This window comes from Microcaecilia unicolor, chromosome 2, assembly GCF_901765095.1.
Source record: "Microcaecilia unicolor chromosome 2, aMicUni1.1, whole genome shotgun sequence".
Lineage (NCBI taxonomy): Eukaryota > Metazoa > Chordata > Amphibia > Gymnophiona > Siphonopidae > Microcaecilia > Microcaecilia unicolor.
Window position 1 is genome coordinate 482,453,442 of NC_044032.1, and position 15,201 is coordinate 482,468,642.

The following is a 15,201-nucleotide window of genomic DNA, read 5'->3' on the forward strand; positions in this document are numbered from 1 at the left end:
AGAGAGGCTGTTTGCTGTGCCAGTGGAACAAGGAGGCCTGACATTTTATGGAAACACAGCTGGTGTTTTAATGTTTGAAAGCTTTCCTTTACTGACTGCTGAGATTCTCTGAAGATACAATTCATGTGAGCTGGGGGTTGGGGTGGGGGGGAAGCAAATCTTATTAAAATATACTAGTTCATCATGGTAGTTATAAAAAGTAAGTGCTACGGTGAGCATTAGCAGTAAATTTATGTAGAACTTTGGGAATTCTGGAAATGATTGCAATATTTTTCCTTTTGTTTTTAGCAAATCAATTTCATTTTTTTAAATTATAACCTGCTTTTTTTCCCCATAAAGACCCAGTGGTTAAAATAAAAGCACAAGAGAATAAATACAAAACAAACTTTTTTTTTAAACTGTAATATATCAATATATATAAAAATTTCATACCTAGAGTGGAGCATATCAAAGTAATTTGTAGGCTATGGGACTTTCCTTTGTTACATAAAGCACATTAAAAAAGTATTAATGTGAATTTAATTCAGTATATACTAAAGGACGTAAACCCTTATGGTCCTGTTTACTAAGCTGCGCTGTAGGCATGCTAACTTTCTAGTGCATGCAAAAAATTAGTGCACGTTAACGATAGACACCCATTATATTCCTACGGGTGTATGTAACAGTGCGTGCTAAAAATTTTGCGCACCTGCAGTGCGGCTTAGTAAGCAGGGCCTTTATTGTTAATTTTTTTTACTGTGGAAAACAATTCTGCTGCAGTAGCTAGGAGAATGTAAAACTTCTCTGCTCCCCTCCTACCTACTTCCACTGGGTGGTGGGAGTGATAAAGGATGCTACAGACTGATTGTAACTATCCTTCCACTCCAAAGATCTGTGCACAGTCTCTAACCTATGCTTGCATCCCTCCAATTTCCTATGCAATCTTCTAATGCAGCGTTTACTGCATCAAGGTCAAAGTGTGCTGTAAATAATCTTCAAGGCATGACTAGTCCACAGTTGCTGCTCCTCTATTGGCGCTGAAGATCCTGATTCAAGTAATTTACTCTCCTTTGCCCTGCACATATGGAGCAAATGAATGTCAGATCAACTGGTGCTCTCTTTGTGTTTGAGAGCTTCAGACCACGAAAGCAGTGGGGTTCTCTTCTGCTCCTGTTTTCAACCCAAGAGCTTATGGTAGACAGCTATCTGTCAAGGAGGAGGGAAAGAGGCTTGGGTTGGGGAGGAGGAGAGACATGGATTTCTGGTGGGCTTTTTTCTGATGGGGGTTGGGGAAACTTGGAGCCCCCTTGCTTTTTGCTTGGAAGATTGGTGAAGATCAGGTATGGAGTCCCTTTCTTTGTCTTAGAAGGGTTAAGATTGAGCCGCAAAAATACTTCATTTACCTGTTCCACTCTGTTCAGGATTTTATAGGTCCCCCAGCACCAAAACTGACTTATTTTAAATGTCTACTTAGTAACTTCAGAGTATTTTTTTCTCTCTACATATAGGCCCAGATAATGAAAAGCAGACGCTAGAGGACATTAGCACCTGACTAGTCCCCACGTTTGCCTGCACTCCAGGATCAGAACTCGCCATGTCTGATTGGCAATAGCATTCAGATACATGCTAAATAGGGACATCTGTATTCTTCCCCAATTCTCAGGGGACAGCGTGCCAAACTAGGGTGCTGCTACCACTATAAATCCTACGCCAGCTCAGAACTGGTGTTGGGGTTTGCAGAGCATTAAGGAGGAATGAGGAACAGCATGCATTTGCATGCTAGAAGGCCCCCCCTCCCGATGATTAGAGGGCTGGACCTCAGCCCCCCCCCCCCCCCCGGTGGTCTAGTGATCCCCTGAGCTCCCGACCCTGTACCTTCAATGATAGAGGAGGGAGTAGCATTCCCTACTCCTTCCAGCGCCATCTCTAAAATGTCGATACCCTGCCCAGTGCATCCTGGGATGTGCTGGATGAGGCCTTCCTACCATATAAGGGAGTTTCTCTCTTATGTGGTAGGGAAGCCCTGCCCAGCGCATCTCTCCTCTGTCATTGAAGGTACATGGGGGGGGGGGGGGGGTTCAGGAGGGTTGCTAGAACACTGAGGGAGGTCCAGCCCTCTATTCTATTGGAAAGGGTTGGGCTCTCCTGGCGGGGGGGGGGGGGGGGGTGTTGGGGATGGGTCAGGCTTATCTGGTCTGTTAGGGGGTGTCACATTGCTTCGTTTTTTTTCTGTGGGGGGATCTGGAGGTCCACCAGACCTCTATTCCCTTGGAATGTTTGACAGGTCTGGGCTTTTTTTTTTTTTTTTTTTTGCCTGGACCTGTCAGACAACTGCGGGAGGATTGTGGTTTGGATGCATATAGAAGTACCCCTATGATCAGAGCTAATAACGCGCATAAATTTGCATTGTATTAGCTTTGATCATAGGGGCGTTATTGCCCCATGCTGTTCTGGCGCTAATTTTAGAGCGCTGTTTGGAACATTATGGTACTTTTGATCATCTGTACCATAGTTAAGCTCTGGAACTTGTTGCTGGCAGATGTGGTAAAAGCTGTTAACTTAGCTGGGTTTAAACAAGGTTTTGACAAATTGCTGAAAGAAAAGTGTATAGACCATTATTAAGGTAGACCTACTTATATCTAATAAAATGGAATCTTGCCACTTTTCAGGACTCTGCCAGGTATTTGTGACTTGGATTGGCCACTATTGGAAACAGGATACTGAGCTAGATAGACCTTCTGTTTGGCCCAGTATGTCAATTCTTATGAGTACATAGGATATAGTCTTCTCCTTATATTATAGATTTATCATTTGACACTGCTGGCCAACACTAACTTAGCATCTGGTCCAAGACAGTGTTAAATTTATGAGAAATAGCATATGTTGTTTTCTATCTATCTCCCTGTGACCACTGAATCTTAATTAACATATGGCATTATCTGTACATAGCTCCCAAAATGTTACATGGAAACAGTGGTGTGCAGAAATGAATTCAGTCTAGGTAATTGTAACTCTGTTTGCCCTGGTAAGTCGTATGCCATGTACTATAACTTCTTCGTTTTAGTGTTCTTGCTCTAATTCACATGCAAAGCTAATAGTACTATTATTGTAGTCAAACATACTGCACATAAAGAAAAAGAAAAGTATAACTTCTAGTCAAAATGCTTTTAAATCATTGTTTTCTTGTATTAAAAGCTGTACTTGATTTTCTTGTATTTAAAGCTGTACTTGGTTTGAGTCAAGGTAGACACATTCCAGTGTTTGCTTTATGCATAATTGTGTCCTCACACTAACAAAATATGCTTAACATTCAAGAAGAAATCCATTTACATGATTTTAGATTTATTGAGGTGATACCAATTGTTTTCCTCAGACATGCAAGAAAACATTTTAGTCAGGCTGAGGGAAGTCAGCTGGATGAAGTCCGACAGGTGATGGGAATGTTGGCCTTTCCTTCAGACACACACATTTCTCCATATAAGGTAATAACATTTGATTCATTTCTCATTGGCCAAATAAAGCTCTGTCAGGTAATGAGTAGATAAAACCTACAACATGAATACGTTCTAAATCCTAAAAAAAGCAAAATGCCTGTCAGAATATCCTTTCTGGTAAGGATTTGCCTGGGTTATTTGATAACCCAAATAAAGTACTGAGTATAAGTGATGGCCGTTGTCTTCTGGGGTGGGGAGGGGTAATTTTAAGAGGCATTTCTGCAAGTAAAATATTTAAGTACAAAAATAGTCTATTTTTATTGCTCAATGTATACGCCTGAGTTTCTATGACCTATGTGGAGGTATTTTGTAGGTGGAGTTGTGACAAAGTTTCGATGTACATGCATGCTTTTTTTTTTTAATATACATGCAAAAAATAAGTTGGGAAATTATGCATATCAAAGAGCAGGCTTAAATGTGTATGTCTGTTGTGTGTGTGCCTTCTGTGGGTAACATTTGTGAAGGGAAAATATGTGCATACTTAGAAAATTGGTGTAAATTCTTGCCACACACATGAAGGAGTCTTATAAAATTATACAATTACTCTCCTATAAAGGGCCTGTATGCAGAAATACCTGCTTGTGTGTTTGTATACATTAAAAAAAAAAAGAGGGAGAAAGAAAGAGAGAGAGAAAAAAAGAAACACTTCCTCTCAGGACTGTAAAATTCCCAGGTTCCAGGTCACTAGTCCCTGGTCCCAGACCTTAAAGTTTGCTACTAAGTGTCTGCTGTTAGCCTGAGCTGGAGAGAAGTTGGCACTGCAATCATGATCAGGGCGAAAGAGCTACCACCAGACCAAACCTGGATCAAGTATATAGGGAGCTAAGGCTGGGAAAGCTGCAAAAAAAAGTTGAGGGTTTGTTAATTAGATTACATTGGCTCCCCATTAAAGCCAGGATCTCGTTCAAGCTGTGTACCTTTTATATTCCAGATATTACATGGACTGGCTCCAGATCATATGAACCATTTAATAGGAATATCTTCATATAGCCAGGAACCCTCTCGTACTTCGTCCACCAAATTTAAAAAAAAAAAGTTATATATAAATCAGTACTTTCTGCTGATTTCACCTATATTGGACCCAAATGTTGGAATTCTCTCCCAAAATCTATTATATTTCAGCCTAGCTAATTATAATTCCAAAAATTGCTAAAAACTCGTTTCTTCACCAATTCATTCCAAAAATCAGTACATTAGTTACTATAACAATAACCAGTTGATAGTCTTGTCTGTTCTGTATTGTGAATCAATGTGTACACTATTTGTACTTTATTTGCTAATCTGTTACAATAGGCTACTTCATCATTCTACTTCACTATTGTTGAAATTCAAATTCTGTATTTTTAATTTAAACTGTAAACCACATTGAACTCAAGCTTATTTTCAGGATAATGTGGGATATAAATGTCATAAATAAATGCAGGAAGATAGATGGGGAAGACTGGAGGGAAAGAAATGAAATTCCAACGTGCATTTAAAAAGAAAAACTAAAAGGTGTGGTTATATGTATTTTTTCTTCCAAGCATATTGGCTGGTATGCAAGTTTAAAAAAGAAATCACTTCTGTTCCCATTTATCTTACTGAACATTTGGCCAGTTCATAGTGCTTCCTACTTTCACTTCTGTTAGTCATTTCATATTCTCCTCTTTAGTCACCAATTTATATTTATATATATATTGCATAAATTCTTCTCTGATTAGATAGATAAATATTCATTGGCATTTCTGACAGTGAAGAATTCATGTAGTGTGTCTTTGAAAATCAAGACTGCTGTTAATTCATTCCCAAAATAGGGACAAGAGGAAATTTGGACTACCTTCCAAGGCTATAAAGCTGTCGGAAAAATGCACTGTACTAAAATGAACTGTAGTCTCAGTGAAACAAATTTGTAAGGGTGATGGGAGTAGAGAAAAATAAAAGTAAAATAGTTCTAGAGGGAATTGTACATAAAGGCAGAAATGAAATTGGAGAAAGATGATCTGTCCGTGTGTGATATTCCTTTGTTTCTACTTTACAACATTCAATTATATGAAAAAAGTAGAAGAAAAGTTAGAATTGAACAAAAAATGCATGTTAAAAGAGGAATTACATATTGCTGATGGAAGGAAGTTTCTAGAAAATGGGACATATACTAGAAACAATGGGAAACAGCACAGATATGAACAATAAATATTAAATGATTTTTTTATAAAGCAGGAAACAGTGGTTTTGAGTGTTTATTTTGACTGCTCATAATTTCAACCTGCCTTTTAATATGATGCTCAAAGAGGCTTACAGCATTAATTCAGATACAATAAATGCTTTGTTAAAATAAGTTTTCACCAAAGAGACCATAGTGTACTCAACTCCAAATAACATGAAAGTAATATTATGATGGTTTGATCTGTAAATGGGTTTTGACTGGGCTGAAGTGTGGGAAGGAGAATGGAGAGAACTGTTGTTCAATACATAGGCTTCTTTGCTTGATACTGTTTTTACTGACATTGACCTTGGCCAAGGTGTGTTCTGTTCTTATCCCACAGATGTAATTGAGTAATAGCATAGTCAATTTTCTCCATCATTTGGAAGCATTCTGTATTCAGGGTGGCAAGTCACATATTCCTTTGTTTTTCAGCTTGACAGTGACTTTCTGTTGCAAAGCTTATATGATTGCTGTATTACATTTCCCCATAATTTCTGAAATTGTGAACATTTTTGTAAATAGGTTTTGTTTTTTAGTAGTAATGATGGGCTATGGGAACTATTATAGATGGCATAACATTGCAGGTAAAAACACTTACCCATTCATAAAATTGAGTTTGTCTGGTTTCATGGAAGGAGGCAGTGAGTTAGCCTTCATTTGGCAATCCAAGTTTAGTGCCTGAACTATAATATATTCATGTATAATTATTTTCTGGAACTACAGAATGTCAGTTTCAAAAATAAGTGAAAGTAATGGTCAATAAAAGATAAAAAGGTAATTTCCTTGTCATCAAGCAGATGAAGCCATTACGTATGGGTTGTGTCCATCAACCAGCAGGGGGAGATAGAGAGCACTCAAATTTCACAGTGCCACATGGTCAGCTAGCTCCACTGCAGTGTTGCCAGGTGGGCGGTTTTACCGCCCAATTGGGCGGTTTTCCGCGACCCGCCGCGGGAAATTTTTGCCCGCGGCGGGTTGCGGTTTTTTGGGCTGTTTTTGGGCTTCAGGGCGGTTTTTTCGGCCGCGGGGGGGCGGGGTTAGTGACGTTTTTTGGGCGGGGTTAGTGACGTTTTGGGCGGGGTTAGTGACGTGGGAGGCGGGGCCGATGACGTGGAGGCGGGGCCGGTGACGTGGGAGGCGGGGCCAATGACGGGGAGGCGGGGCCGGTGACGTGGGAGGCGGGGCCGATGACGGGGAGGCGGGGCCGGTGACGGCGGGGGCGGGGTTGATGACGGCGGGGGCGGGGTGATGACGCGGGGGTGGGGGTGTTAGGGGCGGGGTTTGTGTTTGGGCGGGTTTTGGGCTGGTTTTGGGGCTGGATTGGGCTGGCAAAAAATTTTCCACCTGGCAACCCTGCTCCACTGCCTCTTCAGTATTCTCTTTCTCCCCAAGCAGGGTGGTTGCAGCTTGATCAAGCTCCTTAAAAAATCTGCCTGGGGGTGGCTCCTGGCTTGCCAGTTGTTAGCCGGGGTGTTAGAGGCTATAGCAGCTTCACTTTAAAGGCACATAAACCCTTTCCCTGCTTTACCCATCCCCCCAGTGGATGTGAGCACATTAGTTTCACTTTTCCCTGCTCTTTCCCACTCTATACTTGGTGGATGCAGGCACATTGGTTCGCCTTTCCCTGCCTTTCCTACTGTTCTGTACCTCCGGAGTTGATTTGATTGTCTCTTGTGCTGTTTTCTCTACTTTCCTCACAGCGTTTAAAAAAAAAAAAAGCAAGAGGTTTTCTTCAGTTTCTACAGTGTGACTGGAGCTTGTATACTCGGTCCAGTGAGGTAAGAGTGTTTTCTGACTCCGGGGAGGGCCCGTGAGCGGGACGGTTTTGGCGCGAAGCCACCATTTTGAATTGTCCGCCGTTTTTTTGGCAATGGCTGCAGAGAGTGTTAAGCGCTGTTCCAAGTGTGGCAAGCGCAGATCAGCAGCGGGGCTCTGCAAAACGTGCTGTTCAGGTGTAAGAGCCGGCCTGAGCATGGCGAGCGATGATTCTTCCCGCTCGGTGGAGCTGGCAGCAGGCGCCATTTTGAAAGCACCACATGGCGCGACCCCTGCTGAGGCGGAGGGTCTGGAGACTGATGGGGGCCCTCGAATTGAGGCTGGCCAAAGAGCTACTAGCCCCGGACTGGAACCGGGTGCCCAGGGCGAGTTTTTCTCCCCTGACTTTGTATTATTGCTTCATAATGCATATATGCTTAAAAGAGCTCAGCCACAGGGGTTTTCTACGGTCCCCCTTACTGCCTTTCCGGTGGATGCAGGCATGGGATTGCCCTCTGAGGTGTTTTTCCCTGATAGCTGGCTGCAAGAGAAGCGCAGAAGGGTAAAGTCCCCTTCAGAGAGTGGCGCACCCCCCTTCTCCCCCCCCCCCCCCCCCCCCCCCGTGGTTGGGATGTGGTGACTCTGAGGGGTCTGGCAGGCCCTCGTGGCCAGAGGAACCAGAGTAAGGTGCAGAAGGGCCACTGGATCCAGATGATCCATCCGCGGTGAGGATTTTCCACCGCGAGGAGCTGCCAGCGCTTATTTCAGATTGTCTTACAGGTCCTCTCTATTGAAGATCCTGGGAGTGGCGTGGCCTCCTCTGGAAATCCGAGGATGGCAAGTACCAAAAAGCCTGCTCGAGCCTTTCCTTTGCATGACTCCATCCAAGAGCTTATTTCAGCTCAATGGGCTGACCCCGAAGGACCTTTGAAAGTTTCCAGGGCTATGGGGCAATTATTCCCTCTGAGTGAGGAGCATTTGGCTCGCTTTGCAATGCCTAAGGTGGATGCCCTAGTCACAGCTGTGACAAAGAGAACTACCCTCCCAGTTGATGGAGGTGTTGCCCTGAAGGACATGCAAGACCGTAGACTGCAATCAGCACTTAAACGGTCCTTTGAAAATGCTGGTCTTACTATTCGGGCGTCTGCATGCAGTTGTTATGCTGCTGGAGCCTGCCTGGCATGGTTGCAACAGGCAGTGGAACAGCCCGGTGATGGAGCGGAGCCCTTGTCTGAAGTGGCTCCGCGAATGGAGTCGGCCTTGTCCTTTTTGGCTGATGCCCTTTATGATATTGTCAGAGCTTAGGCTAAACAGATGGCTGTAGCAGTGGCGGCTCACCGTCTTCTGTGGCTTCGGCATTGGGCGGCGGACATGGCCTCTAAGCAAAGGTTGGTGAAGTTGCCCTTTCAAGGCCTTCTCCTGTTGGGTGAGGAGTTGGAGAAAATTGTGAAAGGCCTGGGAGATACTAAACCCCAGCACTTACCCGAGGATAGGCCGCGGCCTCCCTCCAAGGGTCAGGCGGTTCACTCCTCTTATAGACCTCGCTTCTGTGAAACTAGAAGGTACCACCCAGGGCATTCTGCTGGGTCCACTTCTTGTGGCCGGTTTTCAGCAGAGGAACTCCTTTCGCTCGGACAAACGTTCTGCAGCAGCAGGCTCAAGACCTGGAGTTCAAGGGCAACCCTCTCAATGAGGGTGCGCTGGCCCCCTCCTCGATTCCTGTTATAGGGGGACATCTTTCCCTCTTTCTCGAGGAGTGGGCTAAGATTACCTCAGATCAGTGGGTCTTGTGGACCTGATCAGAGAAGGATACCGAATAGAATTAGATGCCCCGATAAGAGACGTGTTTGTGGAGTCCCGATGCGGTTCTGCTGCCAAATGGGCGGCGGTAGAGGAGACCTTACAAGGCTGGATTCACATTGGGGCGGTTTCCCCCGGTGCCTCCCGCCGATTTTGGCTGCAGCTGCTACTCCATTTACTTTGTGGTGCTGCAAAAAGGTGGGTCTTTTTGCCCTATTCTGGACTTAAAAGAATTAAACAAGTCCCTAAGAGTGTGGCATTTTCACATGGAAACCCTGCGCTCCGTCAATGCGGCGGTACAGCCAGGAGAGTTTCTCACGTCTCTGGACCTGAAAGAAGCTTACTTGCACATTCCAATTTGGCCCCCGCACCAGAAGTTTCTGGGTGGGAAAACATTTCCAGTTCCGGGCCTTGCCTTTTGGCCTCGCCACAGCTCCCCGAACCTTTTCCAAGGTAATGGTGGTAGTAGCTGCTTTTCTCAGGCGAGAAGGTATCCGGGTTCACTCGTACCTAGACGACTGGCTCATCAGAGCGGACTCTGCAACAGAGAGCCATCAAGCTACAGCCAGAGTGGTCTCAGTACTGCAATCTCTGGGCTGGGTCGTCAGTGTAGCCAAAAGTCACCTGACCCCCTCGCAATCTCTAGAATATTTGGGGGCACGGTTCGACACAGACTCGGGATATGTATTCCTACCCGAGCAAAGGCGGTGCAAGCATCAGAATCAGGTCCGTCTGCTCCTGAGGATGCCCCGCCTGTGAGCTTGGAACATTGTCCAGCTGTTGGAATCGATGACGGCCACCTTGGATTTTGGTGCCCTGGGCGAGAGCGCACCTGAGACCTCTGCAGTATTCCCTGCTTCAACGATGGTCTCCAGTATCTCAGGATTATCAATGCAGACTCTCTTGGCTCCCTGTGGCCTGACTCAACATGGAGTGGTGGCTCTCAGACAGCATGCTGCGGCGAGGAATGCCGCTGGCGCTCCCCGATTGGTGCCTAGTGGTGACAGATGCCAGCCTGAAGGGCTGGGGTGCACATTGCAAGGGGAAGCATGCCCAGGGTCTTTGGACACCCGACGAGTCGGAGTGGTCCATCAATCGCCTAGAGTTGAAAGCGGTGTTTCAGGCGCTTCTGGCCTTTCAAGTGACCCTGGAAGGATTGGCTGTCAGAGTGATGTCGGACAACACAACAACAGTGGCCTACATAAACCGACAAGACGGCACTCAGTGCAGAGCGCTGGCCGTGCAGGCCGAACAGATTTGCCACTGGGCCGAGCTGCATCTACAGTTTCTGTCGGCAGCTCACATTGCAGGTCAGAGCAACGTGCAAGCCGATTATCTAAGCAGGCATCAAATCGATCCAGCGGAATGGGAGCTGGCAGTCGAAGTATTCCTGCAGATATGTGCCAAATGGGGGCAAGCCCGTAATGGATCTTATGACGACAAGCTCAACTGCCAAAGTCTCGTGCTTTTCAGCAGACAGAGAGATCCTCGCTCAGCCGGGTTGGATGCCTTGGCTCAACCCTCTCCCGATCCCGATTCAGGCCCGCCAGCGCCAGCCCTAGCTCCCATTGCCGGCCACTGCTGCTTTTCGTATTGAGCAGCAGGGCCAGCGCTACAAAAAGAAAAAGCGCTCAGCTGACTGAGCTGAGCACTAACGACAAAAAAAGTTGAAAATAAAAGCGCGGCACCTCCGCAGGCAGCCTTGAGGCATTGGCTGCTGGCTCTGCAGGCTCCTCCCGTCTCTTACGTCACTGCCCCTGGAGGAGCCTGCAGAGCCAGCAGCCAATGCCTCAAGGCTGCCTGCGGAGGTGCCGCGCTTTTTTTTTTTTCAACTTTTTTTTGTCATTAGTGCTCAGCTCAGTCAGCTGAGCGCTTTTTCTTTTTGTAGCGCCAGCCCTGCTGCTCAATACGAAAAGCAGCAATGGCCGGCAATGGGAGCTGGTGCTGGCGCGGGCTTGGAGGAAAAGTGGGCGGGCAGTGTCTGTGCGTTTGGGTGGGTGGGCCAGAGCTGAAATTGAGGCCCACCCATAGCTACGCCCCTGGGGCTATGTAATAAACTTCTTGATTAACTTTTGGAATTATGCTTTTATGATCATGTAACTCCAGAAGGCTAGTTAGACAAATCTTAACAGCATGGTGTCTTGATTTTTTTTTTTGTATATAATTCAAGAACTTGTACATGTCTTGCAGTTGCTCTTGGGGTTAAGAGGTAACTGGTGTGAGGAATAATGGAGAATGATATTGGGGTGGATTGGGTGGATACAAATAAGTTGGATTTGGTGGGGTTATTGTTACTGTACCCCATATACAGCAACAATAACCCCACCAAATCCAACTTATTTGTATCCACCCAATCCACCCCAATATCATTCTCCATTATTCCTCACACCAGTTACATTTCCTCCTTAGTCTGCCTAAAACACTCCACTTTCTCTTCCCCTAGCCGACTCCATTGTTCTCTTCCAAACTAACTACCCTCACAAAGTCCCTTCTCCCTATGCTGTTTTCTTCTATTCTGTCCCTGGTTAAGGTGGAGCCCATGCTTTCAAAAAAGGTTTCACCTTACCCATAATGTTTCCCTGGTCTAACAAACATAAGGTTGAATTTAGATTTATTGTTATAATTTTTTATTAATTTTTTATATACTTATTACAGAAATTATCATACTGCAAAAGTGTAATACAGCCATTAAATACTCATTACATGAGAAAAAAAAGGAAAATAATAATTCAACAAATTGTCTAAATAAAGACAGATATTGGCTTCCTTAGACCCCAATAATGGGGGGGCAGGAAATAGTGAAGATATACAGAATCAAAACATATAAATGAAAATTTTTTGGTTCCGTCAGTCCCAATAAACTCTTACTCTATCGTTGTTTAGTGTCTAGGAAGGTCTGAAGCTGATCAGGCATATAGTATATGTATTTAACTTGATTCAACCTGATGACACATTTACAGGGGTAAGCCAGGAGGAAAGAACCTCCCATATCCAATACTTTTGACCTCATAGATAGAAACTTTTTACGTTTTTCTTGTGTGGATTTAGTCACGTCCGGATAAAGCCAGATCCTTTGGCCTGCAAATTCTCGATTAGTAGATTTAAAGTAAAGACGCATTACTGCGTTTAAATCCTGTTGAAATACAAAGGAAATTATCAATGTCCCCCTTTCAGGTGATTCCTCAATTGTTTGCTCCAAAATGGCTGTGACATTTTGTAAATCAATAGAATTTTCTGTCCCGACTTTTTTCATCGTACTAGGTATATAGTAGATTTTATTCAAAGGAGGAAATACTTCTTGGGGGAAATTTAAATTTTCTTTTAGATATCTCTGGAATATATCTTTTGGAGATTCTCCCAATATTCTAGGAAAATTCAACATTCGGAGATTTAATCTCCTATTGAAATTCTCTATCTGTTCCAGTTTTCTTCTGATTTCCATATTGTCTTTTACCACAGCCATTTTAAAATCTTCAGTTTGCTTTGTCTCTCTCTCTAAGGCCTCAATCTTTGAAGTAAAATCTTGTTTTGCCATATCTAGGGAGCCTTTCACTTCCTGTACATTGAAATGCAAAGTCTTTACCTCATCCGAAGATTGTCTCAAGGTTTTTTCTATTTCCAATAACTTCAGCCAGATCTTGCCCAGGCTCACCTCCGTCTCCTCTGCAGCTGCAGTTATCTTTACAGAGCCAGGCTCCCCTCTGGGCTCCCCAGGATAGCCCTTTCCGGGCTCCAAGAGAAACCCCGTCTCGCTCAGGGCAGTTGCAGGGCAAGGAGGCGTCGTAGAAGGCGGGGAGAGAGAAACTTCTATTTCCTGCGGGGGGATCGCTTCACCGACCCCACCCGCTAAGGACTCCGCTCCGCTTCTTTGGGACAATGCAGGGAAGAAGCGTTCCAAACCTCCGCTTGCCGGTGTGGACGTCGCGGGGTGAAGGGGAATCCCCCGAGTCGTCCCTTTTCGTTTGGTATGCGGCATTGCGAGAAAAACAGGTATATAATTTTAAATTCCGCAAGCAAAAGGCAGGAGCTCGCTTCCAACGCGTCTGCTCACGGCGCCATCTTGACACGCCCCCCTTATCTTTTCTTGAATTTAGATTTAATTACTTGCCTTTTTCAAATCCAAGCTCAAGAAGACTTAGAAACGGGTACACAAGTTATTTTTCTGTCCAAGTAGACTTAAAATCTAAGTTGTACCTGCAGCAGTGTAAGGTGAATCACTTTAACAACGTAGATGTATAATACAAATTTTAAGCGTAGTCTGAAAAGAGTGAGAGGATGGGAAATAAAAGTAAAAACATGGGATATAAAAACATAGGACAGGTGATATGGAACTAAGCAACACAGAACTCTAGCAGCCAGGCTATAAATGTGCTGTACAGTTGTTAGACTTGGACTTGACGTTGAGAAATCCAACTTCAGTGTCGCAGGCATACTCTTGATCAGTGCTCTAATAAACATCTTTTATTAGGAAGGTCTTTCTTTATCAACAAAAAGCAATGGTTATTTGTCTGGATCAGTTTTTCACCAAGTAAAGATCTATGGTGTATTCCATTCTAGTATTAATTGGTAACACAATGGCAACTGTCTGTCACCCCGTTTTTCATGTCTCTGTGCAAGATTTTTAATGGGGAATCAAGTGCTAAAGGAAACAGCAAGTCTGCTCCTTACCCAGACGTGTCTCGATTACAGATTGGTCTAAGCTTTCCTATGGTGATGGTCTCCCAGTTTGTCCTTACCATAGATGCTTCATGATCAGAGTGGAGACCACATGTTTTCATCTTGTATTCATAAGGCAAGTGATCGTGGAGGAAGACGTTCTATCACATAATTTTTATATAGCTGAGGCCAGTGTTGTACACTTTCAGGGCCTTATTTTCAGTAGTCCTGGTAGAGAATCTCATTCGATGGGTCAACCAAGTAGCCATGTTAAACTGGAATAAACTAGGACCGGCTTCTATATTCTTTGCCATTGCACACCAGATCTGCATGTTAGCCTTTGTCTTCCATGCATCCAAAATGATATAGATTACCTCAGCCGTGCATTTGAGCACCAGAAAAGGTCTCTGGATCAAGGGGTTGGAACAGCATAGCTTCCTAGATGAACATCCTAGATATAGATCAGTTTGTGACAGTGAACAATGTTAAGTATCTTCTTGTCTCTTAAAAGACTGAGCGCATAAAACTTGTACCTGAACATTTTGCCAGGTTTGGAGTTTAGGACACACATGTTTTCCCCCTTAGTCCACTAATGTCACAAGCTCAAAGACAAAACAGAAAAAGGCCAGATTGATTCTCATAGCAACATCATGACTTTGCCAAATATGGTTTTCTTATCTCTATATATCTTGCACTCTGATTTTACCAAGTGGTAATAGGATATCGCTCTCTCATAAATTCTTACTATTTAACCAATACCAGACTCAACGCTACCAAGCTTGGTTATTCTGCAAGGAATACTTGCTCTCTTATGTTCGTTTGAGAGTGCCACCGCTTTTAAATTGGAGCTATGTTCTTATCATTGGTCTTGCAATATTTTATATATTTAATGATAGGAGCTCTCTTCAGCCAATGTAAAAAAAAAAACAAAAACTTACAAGCACATCTTGTTTCGCAATCTTTGTTGCTGCTTCAGGAAGAGGTTTTTTTTTCGGTAATATGATTTTCCGCTCCAAGATGGTCGCGGGTTTTTAAACTGATGCTGACCAAGTTCCAGCCAATCCTGAGTGGAACGTCTTTTAAAGGGCCCTTGTCTTTTAATAGAATGCCTTCCATTCTACACTTCTATTAAGGCGCGATTGTTTTATATTGAAAAATTACTTTTTGTTGTTTTTGCCATAATCATTTTTTAATGTCCCCCCTCTCTTGCCCTGTTGTATTTGCTCTATAATCATGAAGCCCAATTGGCCAAATGTATGTCCCTCATCTATACAATGTTGTGCCATTGGTGCTTCTATTTCTTTTGTTCGTAATCCCATGTTTATGCTCAATTAC

At 44.0% G+C, this 15,201-nt stretch overlaps 1 protein-coding gene across 1 annotated transcript in view; it reads left to right on the forward strand.

Moving 5' to 3' along the window:
* MAEA (macrophage erythroblast attacher) overlaps positions 1–15,201 on the forward strand; it is a 290,076-nt gene that overhangs the window by 229,556 nt on the left and 45,319 nt on the right. The window contains exon 12 of the mRNA XM_030192178.1: positions 3,353–3,461. Within this exon, the coding sequence (XP_030048038.1) occupies positions 3,353–3,461 (109 nt within the window). The remainder of the gene's footprint in view (positions 1–3,352; positions 3,462–15,201) is intronic.